The sequence below is a fragment of the Ovis aries genome, chromosome 18 (assembly GCF_016772045.2).
Source record: "Ovis aries strain OAR_USU_Benz2616 breed Rambouillet chromosome 18, ARS-UI_Ramb_v3.0, whole genome shotgun sequence".
In the NCBI taxonomy this organism is placed as follows: domain Eukaryota; kingdom Metazoa; phylum Chordata; class Mammalia; order Artiodactyla; family Bovidae; genus Ovis; species Ovis aries.
In genome coordinates this window covers 42,019,422-42,040,808 of record NC_056071.1, presented here as the reverse complement: position 1 = coordinate 42,040,808, position 21,387 = coordinate 42,019,422, and the positions used below count along the sequence as shown (strand labels likewise).

At 43.6% G+C, this 21,387-nt stretch overlaps 1 protein-coding gene across 9 annotated transcripts in view; it reads right to left on the bottom strand.

Annotated features, from left to right (window-relative positions):
• NPAS3 (neuronal PAS domain protein 3) overlaps positions 1 to 21,387 on the bottom strand; it is a 966,851-nt gene that overhangs the window by 7,963 nt on the left and 937,501 nt on the right. For all 9 annotated transcript variants that reach the window (XM_060401793.1, XM_060401794.1, XM_060401796.1 and 6 more), the window contains 2 exons: positions 17,368 to 17,474; positions 2,163 to 2,310 (listed from right to left, as the gene is read on the bottom strand). In XM_060401793.1, coding sequence (XP_060257776.1) covers positions 2,163 to 2,310; positions 17,368 to 17,474 — 255 coding nt within the window. The remainder of the gene's footprint in view (positions 1 to 2,162; positions 2,311 to 17,367; positions 17,475 to 21,387) is intronic.

The window sequence follows — 21,387 nt, the reverse complement described above, 5'->3', positions numbered from 1 at the left end:
GGAAAAACCAATTTTAGTAGTTGCCGTCTGGCCAAGGCCTGTCTTTGTAGACCTCCAGGTGAGGAAGTGATCCTGGTGGGTGGCTGACTTGGGGGTCCTCCCTCTTGCTGGAGCTCATCTTTTTCAGCCTCCTGTGGTCCAGCTGCCATGAAGATTTCACAAGTTACTGTCCTCTGATGGACAGTCTTCTAGTAGTGAACCCACGGGGAGCCTTCAGGGAGTTTTCAGGCTTTTTGAGCCAGGAGGCTGGTCTTTGATACCCAAATTGCTTCCTTCCTCTCCAGATGGAACTGGGTGGAACAGGAGCAACCAATGCTCATGTACCGTGTGATCCTCATCTGGACCGAGAGTGTTGCTCCAGAGTAGCACAGACTGACCTCTTCCTAACCCTCCCCTCTCCCTCTGTTTGGGGACAGAGTAGGAAGTCATGAGGCTGATGAGGCCATAAGATCCACATGGGAAGAAATCTCCTTGAATCAGGTGAACAACCATGGGATGAGTTTAGCTCCTGAGGTTCCAGCTGCTGGGGGACAGCCATCTTTCAGACTTCTGTGTCCCTCTTACTAATGTCTAATGTTTTTAATATTTATTTGTTTGGCTGTACTCGTTCTTAGTTGTGGCACCCAGGATCTTTAGTTGCAGCATGGACCAGGGAAGTCCCACTAACATCTAAGTTTTAAGAATAATGGATCTCCCTGTCACAACACCATTTTTGCCTAGCCAATGAACATCAATGCCGCAATACCTTGTTCTGTTTTCTCTTTGGCATGTGAGTTTTTATAACCTTCTGCATTGCCTAGAGTGACTATTCCATAAACCTCTAAGTAAAAGAATTCCCTGAAAGCAGAACCCATCTTCGGTGTATCACAGAGCATTGTTTGCATGGAAAGTAGGCTTTGGAGAAAGCCCCATTAAATACTCATACTTTTACCTTTAGAGAGACAATGTAGAGTAGAAGAGGTCAAAAAAAGGAAAGAGAAAGTAGATGAATGAAGACTCTTCTACGTGGTACACATTAAAGCCCTCTCTAGAACAATAGTCATTAGTGTCTGATTGATATGCTGTTGGGAGCAAGCACATTCATGCCTTCAAGTCACCAATGGAGGCGAACACACCGAAGGGTCAGCGTGCTGCTGAGCCACGGCTGTCAGCTGCTCAGTCTCAAAGGAAAACAGGATTCGGGTACTCCCTGTTGAGATTATCAGCCAAAGGGCAACAACTTCCATTCAGAAGACCTACTGGCAGTTCACCTCCTAAGGCCACGTGTGGGCCCCGCTTGGTGGCTTTAGGCCAAGAGAAACCAAAGACTGGAACGACGGTGGTGGGAGGGAGCCAGGCTGGGCAGTTGGAGAATTTCCTAGCAGGATTGGTGGAGAAGATCTCAGACAGCTTGTCCCCAGATGCAGACCACCCAGGCTCTTCGTCTTGGTTACCATGGTGCTCGTCTGAATGCATAGGCAGCAAGCATTTGAGGAAGAGAGAGGAATGGTGTTGCACACTGGAATTCAGGAAGCTGTTGAGCTTGGCTGCATTAATGGGTATAAATTTGAGGATGCATTCAAGTAGCAGTCACACTTGCCTGAGATCACACAGCAGGCAAAAGAGGACTCCTTCATTTGTATATTGAAACTGTCTTGATTCTGGTGAAGTGACTCCCTTCACTTACCTAAACTTGAGTGCTTGAGGAATCTAACTCTATAATATGCTCAGGGCTTCAAAGGGATGGGATACAGGAGGAATATAATGAACTCTGCCATTTCTTCCTCATACCCTTTCACACCATTTTTGCAGGGGTTGGAGTGCATGAGTATGGGAGTGTGTCGGGGAGAAGGAGATGCTTTTTGAATGTTTCCACTGGAGGCAAAATCTGTGTTCTTTATCTGGCCCGAATGATTGTGGGGAAACCAAAGCAACTTCTGCAAAGCCGCCCAAATGTTGGCTGACCAAGAACTGTTGAACAGTTCCCAGGTCTGCCCTGGAAGTCCCTACTGACATAGCTTTGATCCTTTCGCATTTCTGTGACTCTTGTGGAAAGAAAAGCAGAATTTCCATACAGTTCCACACCAGATACTGTCAAAAGATAATACAACATGTCAGCTATTAACCATCGGGCTTTATGTTTTATAACTGAGACAGGAATGAGACAGAATTTGGAAATATACCTCAGAAGATAGTTCACCCAGATGATGTTCTTCTCATTTGCGTTCTTGGCGTTAATAGCTATGGTGGCACTAGACTGGATCCAAATGTAGCCTCCATTCTTCTGCATCCAGCGGTAGTACTTGGTCACACACTGGCCCTTATTCAGCACTAGTGAAAAAAACAAAACAAGGCATTGCATGTTAAGACTGGGATGAAATGATCATCATCTCTGCAAAATCTGAAGCTTAGAAAGAGGAGGTCCCGCACTGAGTCGGGGTGCCCCTCTGTATGCCTAATGTAGAATGCCATTAGTAGGACAAATAAAATCACCAATTCAGTGGAGCGGCAGCTCTGGAGCTAGGGTTACTATGTTTGTAGCAAGACGTGATTCCATTTGGGGCAGTCATGGTGTGAAAGAAAGGATAACAGGACTGCAGATCTTGCTGGCTCACAGAACGCTTAATGCGGCGTGGATGTTGTCAAGGGAGGGTTTGACGTCAGATGGGGCCACAGGCAAATCTGGATGTGATTTATTCATGGCTTCGAGGCAGCCCCCTCTGCGATTCTGGATATCTGAATGGTTCCGAAGATGCTTTCCCCCTCTGTCTTTGATCATTTCACCTCAGTGCGAGCCATCCCAACCTGTGTCCTTATACATCGGTGCCTTTAGATCCTGTTGAACAGAATTTATAGCATGAACTAAATCTCCATGGGTCAGTTGGGAGATTCTGGGGAGAATTTGCTGAACGTTGGAACAAAATACATTCCCTTACCAAGTCAGAGGGAAAGGCTGGCCTAAGGGAGGCACAGAGTTGACTTGGCTAGAGCTAAACAGAATGACAGCTCCGCATGGACTCTGAAATATGGCCCCAAATGAAGGAACAAGTAAAAACAATCAGTAATGTGAAACGGTGCCATTAAATACCCACGGAAAGAGAGCTTTAAAATGCAGATGTTAAAAGTGATACTTTAACCAAAATCTTGCCAAGTTGAAATGGATTTGATTTGTATCTGGGTACTCCTGAGCTAGTAAAAGGGGGGAAAGTGCAGTAAATCAGCCCCTGGAATAAAGTGCTATGCATGGGAAGGGTTTAAAAGGATGCCGGGAACGTGCACAACCTGCTGTTATCGCTTGGACAGGAATCTCAGTGACTGCACTCCCCCCAACAGCGCGCCAGCTGGCTGGCCACTAGAGGGCAGTGTGCACTCGTCCACGCTGCCCACTTTTGGCATGTCCTTGTCTCCGTCTGCTAAAATGAAAAACCTCTAACTGCTGTAATAAATTTGGCTAAATTAGCTGCTAAATGGTTATCTCAAGTAATATGTATTTGCATTAATCATCTTGCTCTAAACCAGAACAAGCCAGAGTCCTAAAGACGTAGTAAATTCATATTGTCCATTTAATTATGGCTAATAAGTGCTTCATATACAATAGTTTCATGAAGTACATTTTGATTTTTTTGGGGGAGGGGGTGTGGATGGGTAAAGGGAAGTCACTTTGGAAAAGAGCTGTGTTTAAGGCTGTGGAAGCTCTTCCCGTTGTGTCTGAGCCACTCTTCCTGGCTCTGAAAGTGATCAAATATCAAACCTCCACATATTTTATCCATAAACACATAAACTTCAATGCTTTCCTCCCATTCTCCTTTTTTTTTTTTTTTTGGTCACAAAATACACCAAATGGATGGTTGTAAAATTTAATACTTATGTTTCAACAGTTGCTTGAAAATGGCTTGCTTTGATGAGTGCTTCAAAGAGCGATGAGTTCTTTTCTAAAACTATTCTACAGGTGAGGGTATTTTTAAAGCCCGGAACTGTCACCTTCTCTTGGTGACGAGGCTCCACAGGTAGGAGTGTCCTCTGCTTTTGTAGGCAATTGTAAGTTCTGCCATTCTGCATGCATGGCTCCCCTGGCTACAAAACTGCGTAGTGGAGCTGAAAGCAGGAAAGTACTGACTCTGCCATACAGCTCTTCTGTCAAACCATCGTTGCATGCAACAAGATGTGCTTTTATTCAGATCCTCTCAGCCTGGTTAACTATTAATAGAGGAACGATGGGTTATGAAATTCTGCCCACTATGTTCACAGAGAAAACTTAGAGTACCCCAATCAGTGGTTGGTGTATAATTCTTCCTGCTGTGTATCTGGAATAAGGGCTTATTTCAAATGGTCCTACACTTTTTAATAAAGGCAAAGACACTAAGAAGTCCCTTTTTTAGAGTCATATGAAGAAAACACTGAGATGCTAGGCCAGGCCTAGCTCAGCCTGGCTGGGGATTTTGGACTAGAATTTGACCCAAAGCATGCAAAAATTAAAAAAAAAATAAAAAAAGTATTCCACACGCAGTGCTTTGTTGTTGTTTAGTAGCTTCAGTCATATCCGACTCTTTGCAACCTTCTGTCCGTGGGATTCTCCAGGCCAGAATACTGGCGTGGGCTGCCATGCCCTCCTCCAGGGGATCTGTCTCACCCAGGGCTTGAACCCATGTCTCTATATCTCCTGCATTGGCAGGCAGGTTCTTACCACTAGCGCCACCTGGGAAGCCCCATGCAGTGCATAGCAAAGTGAGACAAAAATTATAAAGCCAAGTAAAGAATTTGCAGAATCAACATAAGGATCATCACCCCCTTCCTAATAATACTTTCTTACTTAAAGAAGCAAAATCTCCTTTCTGGAATGCATCACCAGCGAATCATCAGCCTTGGGAGTGGGCCCCATGTGTGTGTTGTGAAGGGACGGAAAGGTTTTATTTACTAAAAGACTGATGTGGTGTCACCTTTTTGGGTTCAGGCAGCATGACTCTGGATCTGATTAGGTGCATCTGTGTTTCCTGAGAAGATAAATACAACTTTATTAGGATCCATGATTACATGATATTATTTATCACCCAGGCCAAGGGCCATCTGGCAAAGAGAGGAGACCTCAGTGAGAGACAGGCAGGCCAGGTAGGCTTAGTGAGGAAGTGGTGGTGAAAAGGCTGGGAGGGAGGGGACCCCTGAGGGGTCCCCTGGGGAATCAGGAGCTACTTGAGTGCCTTTACTTAATATGGTCAACACCACAGAGCAGATCCAGGGCCTATCACCCTCAGCTCAATTTAGTTTGACTTAATCCATTGATTTGCTCTGGACCAGCCTGACAAACAGAATTATGAAAAGGGAGACATTCTAGCATGGTGTTATATCATGACCGTTTCCTGAGGATCAGTGTTTTCTGAATGACACCCCCCATATGTCTATGGGAATCTAGATAACTGGAGATAAGACTGGTTCTGAGTTAGCTCCTATTCAGTCAGTGAAGTTGTATCCAACTCATTGTGTTCCCATGGACTGCAGCACCCCAGGCCTCCCTGTCCTTCACTATCTCCTGGAGTTTACTCAAACTCATGTTTATTGAGTCAGTATGCCATCCAACCATCTCATTCTCTGTTGCCGTCTTCTCCTCCTGCCTTCAGTCTTTCCCAGCTGCTACTGCTGCTGCTGCTAAGTTGCTTCAGTCGTGTCTGACTGTGTGACCCCATAAACGGCAGCCCACCAGGCTCCCCTGTCCCTGGGATTCTCCAGGCAAGAACACTGGAGTGGGTTGCCATTTCCTTCTCCAATGCATGAAAGTGAAAAGTGAAAGTGAAGTCGCTCAGTCATGTCTGACTCCTAGCGATCCCATGGACTGCAGTCTACCAGGCTCCTCCGTCCATGGGATTTTCCAGGCAAGAGTACTGGAGTGGGGTGCCATTGTAGTCTCCGAATCTTTCACAGCATCAGAGTCTTTTCCAGTGAGTCGGCTCTTTGCATCATGTGGCCAAAGTGTTGGAGTTTCAGCTTCAGCATCAGTCCTTCCAAGGAATATTCAGGGTTGATGTCCTTTAGGATTACATTTAGGTTGATGTCCTGGTTTGATCTCTTTGCTGTCTAAGGGACAATTAGCTCCTACTATATGCAATGTTGACCACAAGATCACCCCAGTGCTTTTGTTTTTCCAGAGGACCTATAAAAGAGGTCACAGTGGAATTTTGCTTCTTTTAAAATGAACAAGGAATAATTTTTGCTTGAGGCTCTAGAACATAAATGTATGATTTGTGGATGAAGTTTCCTTTTTTCAAAATCATACTAGCAAATCAGTTGGATCATTCCAGCTGTGCCAGAGGCAGGATCTGACAGCTTTTCCTGAGCTCATGTGGTTCTAATCAGCTCAAGAAGAAAAGCCACCTTGGTGCCAGTTTGAAAGGGATTTTTACTTCGTAGTAAGTTAGACAACTTGATAAACACAAAAACTTTCTCGATTCTCACTAATCCAGGGCTGTTATTTTTATTTTGGGATTCTAGCTTTAAATAATGGAGAGAAATGAGAGACTATTTTAGTCTATTTTACAAAATCCCTTTCGTGAAGAAAAACAGAAATAAGCATGATGTAAGTTACTTGATATGGGCTTTGCAGATGCCTCAGTGGTAAAGAATCTGCCTGCCAGTTCAGAAGACATGGGTTCAATCCCTGGGTGAGGAAGATCCCCAGGAGAAGGAAATGGCAACCCACTCCAGTGTTCTTGCCTGGACAGCCCCATGGAGTCCAGGGGAGCCTGGTGGGCTACAGTCCATGGTGTTGCAAATAGTAGGACATGTCTAAGCACACATACACAAAGTTATTTGATACAGAAGTCCTTAAAAAATAGTTAATTGTCCCTTGAAAAGAGATAGATACTTATACAAACCCATGAGCCCAGGAGAACATTCATAACAATATGCTCAAAATATAAAGAGAAGAAACCGAGAGAGAAGAATATTCGTGTGGATCATATTTTTAGTCTTACTCTATGATATGGGTCCGAGTACTTCTAAAACATAACCTGGCATCTTCTCTTTAATTAATCTCCAAGTTTACTTTTTGCTGTCCACACTTTTTGGTAGAGCAGCTTATGTGTGCCTACTGAACTCAATGATCACATCATAACATTTCCAGAACGATGTCCTTAAAGTTGGGCAATAAGAATTAGCCTTTTTTTTAAAAGTATTTATTTTTGGCTACGCTGGGCCTTCGTTGCTGTGCTCAGGCTTTCTCCAGTTTGCTGCATGGGCTTCTCATTGCGTGGGCTGCTCTGCAGAACATGGTTTCTAAAGCACAGGCTCAGTAGTTGTGGCACACAGGCTTAGTTGCCCCGTGGCACGTGGGATCTTCCCAGACCAGGGATCGAACCTGTGCCCTCTGCATTGGCAGGCAGATTCTTAACCACCAGAGTACCAGGGAAGTCCAGGAATTAATTTTTATTTAAGGATCTCGAAACACTGAAATGGCTTTGTCTTAGGTTTTGGAGGGTAAGCGTGAAGACCAGGGAGGCTGAGTGTGTAAATTTCCCAGATGCCCTTACAGTCTTGGCTGGTCCCAGGCATAACTGTGGACGCCTCTGCAGCTGCATGAAAACATGCTCTTTCAAGCTCCGAAGTCTTGCTTTCAGCTGCTATGGCTTAGCTCTGAGAAAAACCAAGAAGCTGTCCCTAGCACTGTCTCACCTTCCAAGCTACAGATGCCTTTGAGTTACAGACTGTGCTCTGCAGGACAGGGCTGACTCTGCATTTGTGAGAAGAAGCTATCAGAGATGAGGAGAGACTTAGATCTTCCTGGTTGAACCATTCCAGTCCTGTTCATCTGACCGTTTTTGTCTCTAAGTGTCAAAATATCACCCGCCTCTAATTGTGAAGGAAATGGTGAATATAGTTCAAAGAAAAACGTGGTGGGCTTATGTTTTAGAACATGTGACTTTTTACATCACCTATGTATTTTATGCCCAAAGACGGGATGCTCAGCTCAATTAACTATCTTTTTAAAAAACCACCCGGTCTCTTGGTTCGCACTTAGTGGCAGGCATACAAGAAATGTCCTAGTTGCAGAGAAAACCTCCCCACCCCACCCCCAACCCCCTTCAAATCCGACGAGCTCTTGCCAGAGTGCACAACCGTGGCTCTGCACCCAGTGACCAACAGAGGGATTTCAGTGTTCCTGGGGAAAACTGTGTCCACTGAGATAGACTGATGATTGAAAGGACATAAAGGAAGCCTGTGTCTGTGGCAGGAACATAACTCTCTTAGTAAATCAAAACAAATCAGTCCAAGTTTGCCTTCAGAAATATGGAGGAAAAAAGAGAACATGCTCTCTTCCTGTTGGGCCGTTCTACAAAATCAAAGCCAAAGATTCTAAATAGTGAGTTACTTGTGCCTTCAAAAGAAGGAAGCAGTCTAATTCAGTTTGAAGAGGAGATGAAGAACACATCTCAAAAGCGGTCTTTTAGCAGAGTGTTGCACAAAAGGACGTTTTAGAGGTTTGCATATGCATTGAAAAGCTGCAGTACTTGGTGTATTCAGGTAAGTATAGAATCAATAGGAAATGGTGAGATCATCGGGGAGTTCACACTGGACATTCACACAGCTGGACAAAGAGCTTCATTATCACCATGGTGATATGGGGATGCATCTGCAGCAAGGCACCCCCACCCCCGCCCTTGAGCTACCTTCATCAATGGCTGCAGAGAATGGGGAGCAGGGAGTGGGGGGGGGCTTTCTGCTAGAAACTCTAAAATCATTGTCGACTTCACTAATGTGGAGAGCATGGAAAGCTGGGGGTGTGCTAGAACTGCCCTTTCGACTTAATTCCACAGTTGGGTGCTTAGCTATAGCCACTGGTTTTCTTTCTACATTCACAAAACTGGCAGATGAAACATGAAAAAGAATACTGACTCTTTAATCTCTGCTTCTCCACCTAAGGCCCAAGGCAGGCTGACAGGGAACTTCATTCTGGAAACAGGACTTTTTTTTTTTTTTTTTTTTTTTAATTCTGGATTACTTTTTCCTCTGCTTTTGAAAACTGTGGGCTATAGGGGAATGAACCTGACCTAGACTTAAAACAAGAACAAGTTTCTTTATCTAAAAAGTTATAGTCCTTGGTGCTTACAGGAAGGTCATTTTCAAAACCCACAAGAGAAACAGCGTTAGAGCCAGGAATGGTGCATTGAGTGTTTTATTTACTTGCAATAGAGACAGTTTTTCATTTAGAACTACTCATAGGATCAAGCAAGGCTCTGATGCCATGCAGACTTTCCTATAGATTTTGCAATTAGTGAGCTGGATGTCTTAAATAGCAGGCATCCACAAATTGGTTTTTATTTTTTTGTAAATTTATGTGCCAAGCAATATTTGGTCAAGTTTAACGATATTTGATACTTAGTGTGAGTTAGAGCTTAAGGACAGAAGGCCGTGCGTGTGTGGATGGTCTGTGAATGACTGTGCATCATCTATGGATTTTCCCCCTAATACCCTAATGACAGGCTCTGCTTCAATCGCTATCTGTGTGATTTATAACCTCAGAAGAGGTTTTTTCCCCTGTACCACCGCCGATGGATAGATTTTTATTAACTGTTAATATCGAATCATGCAGAAAACTTTTCATTGATTGAAAACATGTCAATTAGTTAAATTAAAAAAAATAAATTCCTCTTTTGCTGATCATAATGTGCAGAATTGGAGACCAAGGCTTTATTTCAACATGGAGAGGATCATGTTCTAGGACTGGAAGAATCAAAGTAATGGTTGGCAAGAGTGACATCTGAGATCTTAGATTTTTTTTTGGTTTCAGTCCAACCAGGGAGTTTTGGTACTCTCTACTCCTGCTCTTTTTGACCTGGGACAGTTAAAAATAGAGTATTCTTTAGCCCTCATAACATCTTTTTGGGTGGGGGTTTCTTATATAAGGAACACTGAACTCTTCAGCATGGAATTAAGGTTTGTGGCCAGGAAATCAGGGAAACAGTTTATTCACTCATCCAAGAAATGCTGAAGGTGACTTCGGTGCCAACACTAGGGGACAGCAAAGGAAGCAGAGCCTGTTGCCCGCCTGTCCTCCTGTCTGAGTCTCAGTTGGTCCCGGAAATTTTGTTTCCCTTCCCGGGTACTGATTGAGGTTTGGAATGTGATGAAATCCCAGACAGCGAGATTCAGGGGGAAGTCTCTCAACCATGGGAGACTGTTGAAAAAGTTTTCTGTCTTCGGAAAGTAAGGATTTGCCTCTCTTTGCCTTTAAACGGGAGACAGATGCTTATCAGTCACTTTCACTAATGAGTTTATCACAAGGATGACTCATGGAAAGTGGCGTGGAGGCCCGTGAACGCACAGCGGGTCCATCCTGGCCTGGGTGAATTCTTCACCTCCTTTAAAAATGCAAAGGAAGTGCTGGGATGTAGGGAGACCTACAGAAAGGTAAACGACGAGGTGAATCTTGTAGTCAGGTTTGTTTTATGTCTCTGGCAGATCCTGTGTTTCAAGATACAGTTACTTCACTTAGTCTATTATATCTACCAAGAAACATCGAAGTGGTGAGGCTTAGGTATGGAGAGACGAGTGTTCCATAAAATCAGGACTATTTAAAGGCGCTTAGGCACATTTCGCCTGTTCACCTGTTCCATTAAATTGTCAGAAATCCTGGTGCTTTATTGTGAAAACATTACGGATTCTCCCAGGTGCGCTCACCGTTGATTGTCCTCTGAATAGCAAATCTGCTGCTGCTTTTTGAGTAAAAGGACTCTCATTTGGGGCTCTCTGTGTGGTGGGCTTCCACCATGCCTCAGGGAGATAACCCTTGATTGTTTAAAGCAGCCATGGTAATTCCATCCGGTGCGTGGCCGAGGCTGGGGCATTTGATGAAGCGCTGGATGATGAGACTTTCCTGGAGAGCCTCCAGGGATATTTTCTTTCAGCAAATGAACAGAAAGTAGCAGCTGACCCTCTCCTGACTTTGGACACTGTCCGATGAGGCACATTCATTGGCGGTGCTACAGTTGTCCTTTGATCACGGAGGGAAAGTAAAGATGATTACAAAGAAAGTTTATGTCATTTTTACTTGGGTTTTCTGTTACTTTCATAGGTGAGTTCTGGCGCCTCCCCAAGAATTCAAGGAGGCCAGAGAGGGGATGGGCGTTCACAAAGAGGTTCAAATCACCTGGTCCTTAATCAACCCTATATTAATGGGAAAACATTGTATGCTCAACACATACACAAATTAAATCCTATGTTGCTCATTTGTGTTTTAATCGAAAAGTTTGAGGGGTTTTTTTTGAGATATGCAGGGTGTCATTAAATCTATATTTCAAGCAAAGTAATTTAAAAAATACAATGTCATCTTGTCCTTTATTTTGTAAGAAGTAATGGAATTGGTTTTATATAGGGTAATTGAGTTTGGTTAAAATGGATGATTTAGAAATATATATATTTTTGGATAGTGCCTTACAACAGCAATGGGCTCATTTCTCTCAAATATCAGGTGTTTCTTTTTATGATAATAAAAAACAGCTGCTAATTGAAATAGTACTAAGGAAAACCCCAGGAATCCATGTTAGAATTGTATTAGAATGTATCAGTGAAATCGAAGAGCTGACTTCCTCTTGGTAGAGCGAAAAGATCACGTGTTATATTTTGTGTCCTCTCATGTGCTCTTTGAAGCCTGGGATGCCCTTACCACCTACCCTTCCCCCACCCCCAGCCCTGCCGTATCTCCTGCCTTCTTGGCTTCTCGCCACCACCGTTCAGCGTCTGGGGAGAATGTGCTTCCTCTGGAACATCTCATCCTCTGGTTGCCCCCACCTCTGGGGCTCCTGTGTTTTGTTTATACACCATAATGTAATTGTCTTCTCTTGATGCCACCCTTTCAAATTGGGCTGTTTTCATGCTGTCTTTTCTACTAATATGTAAGCTTCTTGAAGGTGAAGACTCATATCTTAGTCGTTTTTGAAATTTTATAGCAAAACTTTGCAATAAATACTCACAAAGTTAGATGACCTTGGATAGTGAAAATACGACTGTCCTATTCACACATCAAGTACCTAGACAAATATTAACCTGGGGAAAAAACTGACTTTGCTTACAAGTTGACAGTTACTACTATCTCTACCCTATTAACTTTCTCCACTGATACTCAAAACTTTATATGCTTGTAAAGAAGTTGAACTCTTAATCGAGTTATCACGCTTGTTTCATTTGAACACTGATTGAGATGCCCTCAGAGCCATTTGACTATTCACATTTTCACTACTATTAATAAAATTCATCTCTTGGAGGGGGGATAAATGAACTCCTTAAGATCACTAGTTGATCTGTATTTTACTCCATGTAGTTTTACATGCCTTCTGAATACCAGTGAGGTCAGTACTTCTCAAACTTACATGAATGGGAGTCAGCTAGGGATCCTTTGTTAACTGCATATTTGGACTCAGCAAACCTCAGGTTTGGCCTGAAATTTGGCATTTCTAGAATGCAATGGGGCAGGGACACCCAGCTGGTAGGTAGGCCCTTGCTGGTCTCTGTTCTCTCTGTGTGCCTGACCTTGGACTTAAAAACCCAAATCAGCACTTGCAAAAAAAAAAAAAAAAAAAGTGTAAAGTAATAATACTAATTCGCTCCTGCATAAAAGCCTGACTTAATTTTGTCTCCGTGTGACAATCTTTTTAGTTAATGGACAGGCTAGGCTGACTTGGCTTCTGAGAAAAGGCAGACATGCCAGCTATTACGTGCATTTCCTTTCATGTGAATTTTCATATTCATATGGAAGAAGAGGAAAAAACTCATTTGCTTTGGGTGGGGGCGGGGGGGAAGTCCAGCCAGTCATCAGGTGGCAGCTAAATCCCTGAAGACCCAGCCTTGGAAAAATCTAAGATCAGAAAATACATCCCCTGTGCCATCTGCACGTGGCCCACCCAGCAAACTCTGCACCTTCCCTCCTTCCTTCACTTGAGCCTTCCTCTACTGCAGGCGATGGCTGCATACCCAAATCAACAATTCAATTCCCCCTTTGTTTGTGTGGCAGATGACAAATGCATGGAGGGCATCTTGTGTTTCCTAGGCAGGCAGGGCACTTACTTTGATTGATGCTCGGTTGTGGAAAAAAATGAGCTGGGAAGGAATTACAATGGAGGGCCTGCAGACTGGAAGGGGGTATACTAATTAGTCCTGCATTAAGCAGTCGGCTTGCATTTGGCGATGAGACGCCTTCAGGAGGGAAGTGTAGGGGTTATTGATGCAAAACAGCATGGAATGCATTATGCCAGGTAGCTGTGTATTCGTTTTGTTAGGAAGTATAGAATTTTGTAATTAAGAAAGAAACAGGCTACTGTATTTTTTTAAACACCTCCCCAATGCATTGGGTAGGTGGTGCTTTTTAACTTTAATGATCTCATAGACAAGCTGGAAGTCCTCCTCTCTTTCCGAAATAACTCTGCCAGAGTTTTCTCATCCTGGGCCCAGTTCTAGGAAGGGAAGACTGATGCCACTTCTATACTTTCCAGCTCCTTTTTCCTCCCCTAAAGCTCCATTGCTGCAGAGCCTTGAGCCTTGCTGCTGGAACACATCGTAATGAAGAGAAAGGAAGATTTCCCCTCAGGCCACTCTTTCCAGGTTTTACAGAGTCGTTGCTGATGTGACCCAGGAAGAACCCTAAGGCTATCTCAAGGCAAAAGGAGCATCTTCTGTAGACAGGGACGAAAGCACAACATGAGGCATGTTTCTCTGGATAGCACTCATGGTTTGCCCTTCTGTTTACTGGACTGTAGGCAGAGGCACAGCAGGGGAGGGTTGAGCCATTCCTATAGGTAAGGGGAGTGTGTGACTCCAGGGTGACATGACACTAAGGACTTCAGCCTACCAGGCTCTTCGGTCCATGGGGATTCTCTAGGCAAGAATAGTGGAGTAGGTTGCCATGCCCTTCTTGAGGCGATCTTCCCAACCAAGGGATAGAACCTGCGTCTCTTATATCTCCTGCATTGGCAGGCGGGTTCTTCACCACTAACGCCACCTTGGAACCCTGGAAAGCTTCAGGGTGATAGGGAAAGGGGCTCAAATCATTGCTAATATGGATGATTTAAAGTTCAAACTTTAAAATGTTGATTTGCTCCATTTGGCCTGAAGAATCAGTGGAGCTTGGTTCAGTGACTCCAGTGAGGTGGCATAAAGAAAAAAGTATCACACAGGTCTTTGGCACAGTGTGACGGAAGAGGACCTAAACTCCCTTGGTTTTGTCATTTCACTAACCCACTGTGTTGGTGTATATAATGTGATTCTTAGTGATTATTTATGTTGGAACCCAGTGAACACTCACGTGTCTCGTGAACCTAGTGGCAGAGTAAATGGTCGAAAGTTTTTTGGTTCACTTTATCAGAGTTGTCGAATCCTGGTGCAGCTGAGATTTCCTTTCACTTTTCATATTCTAGAAACAAGCTCATCCATAGATTTACAGTTGCCTATGCTAGGAAAATAGATCCGAGTGATAAAGATAGCATTTTGAGTTATCAAAGGCTGTCAAGTCTTTTTTTTTTTTTTAAGTTTTATCCATAAACTGGAGCATAAGACAGATCTCAAAATATCAGAAGTAAGATCAGATGACTACAACCAGCCTTTCATGGACAGAGCCAGGAATTGTGCCAATAGCTCTAGGAGGAAAAGCTAAATAGTTAATGTGGTTTATTTTTTAACCATCCCTTTGTTTTAGAATTCTATCTTATTCTTGAGCTGATTCCATGTCACCATGACCTTCTCCTGCCAAGAAGGCACAGTTGAGGCATCGTTCAGTAATAGCCTAAGGCTCTGGACAAGCAAGATGCTGTGCTGGCTTTTTGCCTTTTCTTCCAATGTTTACACAACCAAGACTTATTACATGCTCTGTCATTTTGTTACTGGGCTGGCTTTGGTTTGAGAATTAGGTAAACATCAGACATTCCATCACACAGTTTTAGACTCAATCTTACTTTATAATGATGTTAATGTTTATTGTACAAAGCGAGATGCATTTGTATATTTTAGCATTTTATTTCAGTCACAGAATGCAAAACCTGACACTGGCATCAGTTTGATTTGTGTGTGTGTGTGATTGAAGATATTAAGCACTACAAGAACGCTGAAATTTCAATCTGATTAGGATCAAAATTCTTCAGGATCAAAACACTCCTTTTTCCTCCCCCTACAGTTTTACTAATTGTGTGCTACTTGACATTGTGGAGTTATTCCACAGCGTGATAGCTAAATATGTGAAGTGTATTTTACTGTGCTGAATTATCAGCTCATTCTATTTGTTTTTCATGCGTTTAAGGTTATTAAAAGAACTTAAAATTAGAAGTCATGTGTATAAGAGTTGAAAGACTGAACTCAATCATTGTTAGCAGACGAAATCATAAAGCAATAGCCAGTATGTCAATATCAAGTAATGAAAAAAAAAATCACAGAATTTGAAAGCATACCTTCTATGTTTATTAGTTGGCAAGATACCAGGAAAATTAGGATACTAGCACAATACTGAATGGTGGATGGAGTTGTTTATTTTCAGCACTCTCAAATTATTCCAGGTACTGAAAATGAGATAAAAGTAGATCGGAAAGGATGGCTTCAAATGTATTTGTTGGAGACCTTTGCTTTATGGGAAGAAATGAACTGCCCTGGCTCACTGTTCCTGAGGAATTGTATTTCTTCAAGCTGTAAATCAAATCCCAGAGAGATAGCATGACGTTTTCCAAATAATAACGGAGGATGACAAAGTTCTTTTTTGTCAGCATCAGGCTTCTGAATTTAGACCTCGATTAAGATTCCAGAATGGAAAAGCATCAACCCCCCAACTCCACATACACGCACATGGTCTATGACTGTGTCTCACAAACATGCATTCATTTTAAAAGTCTGAATCTCTGGCATATCTGCATCACAAAATATACTCATGGCTTCCTCCAAAGATCCTGATTTTTCTCCATTTTCTCTGAATTCCCAGCTACAAAGAACCCGATGTTTCTTTTCAGGAAACAGCATCATTTTTTTCCCTCAATTAATTGAAGAACCATCTGCTCCTGTGATACCCGACACCCATTTGTTCTCAGCAACAAGTGCGCTCCCTAAATCCCCGGGGAGCCATACCAAGGCACGCACTCGGGGTTGGGAGTAGAATCTGCCAGAGCTGCCTTGCAGACAGCCTTTTCCCAGAGACACAGCACATGCAGGACTTGACACTGACCTCGCTCCCATGTCAGTGCTGCTAATGCAGGGTTCAACACACAGTACGAGACGCTCACACTCTGAGACTCCGGCTAGCTTACTGTCTCTCCATCATGCTTCTGAAGATCTCAGTTTGAAACGAGTCAACAACTGCAAAGGGCAGGAGAGAGCTCAAACAGCTGTCCTCAACCATGGCCAGAAAGGGAAGACAACATTACCAGAGGCCACCTGGCTGACCTTACTACATAAAAGCTTCCGTTTCAAGCTGAACCATCTCATTTGTGTCCCCTTGCATGCATTTAAAACCAGAGTTCAGAACTGGGTTTAGAACCTTCTAGCAATGTAGATGGCAGAGCCCTCATCTTCTAGGAAGAGTCTATGGAATGGTCATAAAAAGGACCTCTCATTGGAAAAGAGAGCTTCTTCCTAAGAGGGCCACAGTGCCTCCCGATGGGACTTGAGACCCCTTGCACTCACAGTGAAAACAGCCCCTTGAAGTCTGATGAGGGAAAAGTGCATGAGGATGCTGGCGTGTGAGTCACCGTGTGGACCCAGCAGAGCTCTGCTGGCCCGGCTTTGCTTAAACGCCCACGAAATGTGCCTTGGAGGTGAGCCTGCTGGTCAGGAGCCGGGAACCAGACTCAAAGAGCTGAGATGACTTTTGCTCTTCCAGGAGTCGGGACATGGAGATACCCGCTTCTCTAAATAACCCTCTTTGTAGAAATACAGTGAAAAGTCAGTGCCTTTGAGAGCTGCAGTATTCACACTCTGCCCCTCCCCTCCTCCTCCCCATCCCAGGTCTGTGGCTAGTCAAGTAGGAATTTTTATGAGGCTCTGGCCTAGCTGAACTTGTCTTTTCCCACATTTATTTTGAAACAGAGACCACAAATTTCAGAGTAGAAGTAGCTCTAGAAAATGAAAGGGTCGAGAAGGCACTTCAGACAAAGGCCCCCCCATCACATCATGAGAGAGAGCATGCCGGAGACCACGAAATCCCAGGTGAGCACCTACAGATCCAGCAATTTCTCCGGGCCCCAAGATCCAGCTTTCAATCTAATTCCAATACAAGTTGAAGTGATTTATGTCTCACTTTTTCTCACTGTGCACTGACAGTCATCTCAAATGTGCAGGAGATGTGAAAGGAGAAATTGGCATGGAAACCAAAAAAAAAAAAAGCATCCAGGAGAGAGGACCCCAGCTGGGCTGTCCCCGCCCACCGGAGGTACTTACAGTCCAAGTGACTGTGCCTGATGCCCTCGACATCTTCGGCGTGGATGAAGTGGTAGCATCTCTTCCCTACAATGTCTACGGGGGTCAGATCCATATAATCACTAATCCTACAAAGAGAAGAACACAGGCTGGAAATCAGAAGCAGGGGAAATATACAAATAGTTCAATGACTTAGAAACAGATCTATTGACAATTTTCCTTGTACCAGGGTACCTGTGAGGACTTGGCATTGAGGGAAAACCCCTTTTAGATAAAATTAATTTTCTTTAACATGTAACAATCCTTTCCTGAAGCCGGAACTGCGCTGGATCAAGCAGTTGTGTTGAAATAATTAGCTAGGTTTTTCTTTTTTTCTTTAGTATCAGAATATGCATTTAGACAACATAATTCCATGAAATTATTGAGAATCAGTAACAATACGAGATCCTCATTAGAGGCTAAGATAATTCAAGGTTACATAATAAAATAAAAACATGTTATGTTTATACCAAATGATTAGAGACACCTTTCATTTAAACAGATTGGTTTTCTATTGGGTATTTCCATGAAAAAAGGCTTCGACTGCTTCTTGGCACAAAATCCAAATTGGCATTTCAAGGGATATAATTTAAATGCTGAAACATACAGATGCCTGGGGGTATTATCTTTTTTTGTCTGAGTCATTTGAGAGCTCAGCTCTCACTCCTGGCCCTTTTAACTGGGACTTTGTGGTGGATTCCACACGGAAACTTTTAAACCATTTCGGCAGCTCTGCTGGGCTTGTGCTCGACTGTACGTGTGTGTAAGCCTCTGTCATTGATTGTCCAGACGCCAATGTCCTCAGGCAGGAGCACAGAAAAATAGAACAAAAATTGGAAAACACATTGGGCGGGGTGGGGGGATCTGCCTGGTTTACACAAATGCGCCTAAATGCTGCTTCTCTTCCTCCCTGTCCAAGTTCAGGTTCATTTTGGTCTGTCCCTGAGAGAATTTATCTCTTGTTTAATTGATTCTCTTTACTGCCCCTGTGCTTTTTATGTTTTATGACTTATCAAATATTAAGTGAATCTTTAGCTATGACACCTTGAAGAAACCCGTGAGAGCGCTGCAGGGGGAATGAAATCTGACCCCCAAAGGCAAGGAAATAAGAAACCAAACCAAACCAGGATAATATGGGATATAATGAAAATATCCTACCCAGGGAGTGAATTTCTCAGTGTCTAGCAATTTAAATCATATCTTTGGCCAAAATAGAATTCTTGGAGTGTTTTCTCAGGAGTCCTTGGTTTTCTGGTATAAAACAGATCAGCTGGTGTTTTCCTAAAACCATTAGTTGCTTTCCAAGCACAGTGCACACCCCCTTTCTGCAAACGAGTGAATAGGATGTCATTAAAGGCCTTCATTCCCTCCATGGTGTTTCTGGAATTTGCTGGATCCTCTGAAAGCATCAGAGGTTGGCTTTGCCCAGGGCTGTCCCAGGATTCTGAGGCGAGTCCAGGAGAGGCCCCTGTTTTCTAGTTAGCAATTCCCTAAGTAAACAATGAACCCTGGGGAAAGGCACCCGGTTCTTTAGGGAAGATAGTTCTTTAGTTTACTTTTTATTTGAATGAAATCCTTCAAAACAATGGAAACACTTCTGTGTACTCCCAGAGCCTATTATCAAGGTGAATGTGATGAGCTCCGTGTTCAAAGACCTCTTCATCTATGTGTACAAAACCCTAGACCAGTCTGACAACCTGTATATCAGGATCAAAATCCCGATGGCAACTATACTCCAAGACCCAGTTTCCTCATCTGTGAAACAACTTCAGAGGCTGGTGAGGGTACTAATGAATGAAATGACGTGAATATAGCATGGTGCCCGGCACACAAGATATGCTGCTCTCTCAGATTAAATATGCAATTACTTCTAACAGGGGTCCTTTTAAATAATTACTGTCATCTTCAGTAGGGAAATAATGCTGTATTATACTGGCTGATAAGGGGTTGTGGAAAAAAAGACATGTTTTAATGGGAGGAAAGATACATGAAGTGGGCCATAGAAAGTGATCTCAATTACTAGAGTGACACCATCAGGCACCCAAGTCCATGGAGTGCATCAAAAGAATTAATCAACCTGTGACCACAGGCCTGAGAATTAAGTGATGGCTTAAGGATTTCTGGGAGCTAGGTAAATGAGATGAAGCTTCATTTTTTTTTTTTTTTGGTGGTGAGTGGTGCTGGTAGAACTCTCAATCAAGGGAACTGACATTTGTTTTCAAAGACGCAAAGCCATAGTTCATCCTTTGACTGTCTACCGCCTCCCTGGGTATCCAATGTTCTACATTTTAAAACAGAAGAGACTGCTTCATGGGCTGTATATTCTCTTACATGGGTGCACACATATGAAAGATTCCCATGGTGGTTATTTGGACCGCTTCTTTACCATTTAACCTGACTTCTGAAGAGAAATTAGAGACAGGGAATGCAGGGAGGTCTGCAGAGGTAGGGTGTTTGAGTCTGACAGATAGAGTTCAAGTCTTGGCCTCAGTCAAGACACTTACCCTCTCTGTCTAAGCTGGCACTGCCTGGCACTGGTGGGCATGGGCAACACCAGCCTCTCAGACTGCCCTGAAGCTTCAATGAGACAGCACTTTAAATGTGCTTCGCACGCCACCAAGGGTGTAGGAGGTGTTCAATAAATGTTAGTGCTCTCTATTATTCCTGGCCAACTCTAGCTACTCATTCTGGTGAACTCATCTTCCTGATTCTCTGTGGCCATTGAAGAATGCCTTGGACATAGCCAGGTAAGTATATAGTCATGGTGATAAGAATTTTAATAAATACTCTAAAACCTTGACAAATAGTTTGAACTACTCATTAGATACTAGTGACAGGCTCATGATATCTTCTCCCTGCCTGAACACCCTAAAGCTTGAGTGGGTTATCTTTTCCCAGTGAATCCTTTCCTCTGAATCAAAGCCTGACCAGGAAGGGAAGACATTTCTAGTTTGATCCCAACATCTTTAGCGCTTCCCAGTGGACTGGATATGGGCACTGCCTGTCGTCTTCATGTCTGGGCCCGGGAGAGAGATCACTTTCCTAAACCACTTGACCATCCTGTTCTTTTGTTGCCATCACCCCCCGTCCTGTCCCCAAGAATGATCAACACTGCCAAGCTTCCTTCCCACAGCCACACGTGAGCACCTCCCCCCACCCCCTCCCCCTGCCCCGGGATTCTCTCTTCCTCACATCAGTCTGATGATAGACTGGTGACTTCTAGGTGAAAGGTCTGAAGGGGCACTGTCCCATCTCCTTGTCCTTTGCTTTGTGCCTAATGAAACAGTGAACTGCTTAACCAGAGGCTAAAAAGTCCTTTTGTAAAAGCTCAGTGTTGAGAAAGGACTGCCAAGTCACTTATATGATGGGTCATCTTTCTTTAATCTATCCAAGTGAAATCCTCAGGCTTAAGAAGTGTTATTGAAGAGTTCTGCAAATTTCTTTTCTGTCTTTTTTTCCTCTGGGGAATCTCAAATTCTTATTTGTTCTCTACATGCTTTGTGTACTTCCTAAATTTGTCTATTGAAGTCCTTACCCCCCCCACTCCTACCTTGGGATAGTATTTGGAGGTGGGATCTTTGAGAGTAATTAGTTTTAAATGAGGCCAGAAAGGTGGAGCCTCCATGATGGGATTAGTGTCCTTATAAGATGGAGAAAGATCAGAGCTTGCCCTCCCATATATGAGAACATAGCAAGAAGCCAGAAACACACCCCACCCTGCACCCCCATCCCCCACCCCAGCCTGCCACCAAAGGAACCTCGTCAGCCTGCACCTTGATCTTAGACTTCTCAGCCTCCAGAACTGTGAGAAATGTCTGTTGTTTGAGCCACCCGGTCTATGGGGATTTGTCCTAGCAACCTGAGCTGACTAGGAGAAGGTACTCAATGCCTGTGTGAACACTGCCCATCATAGGGCTGGGCCCTTGCAGTAGTCAGGAAGGGGGTCTGGCTGAGGCATTAGGAGATAGCTCTCGCTGCACTGATTTGCCAAGAATGTCTCAG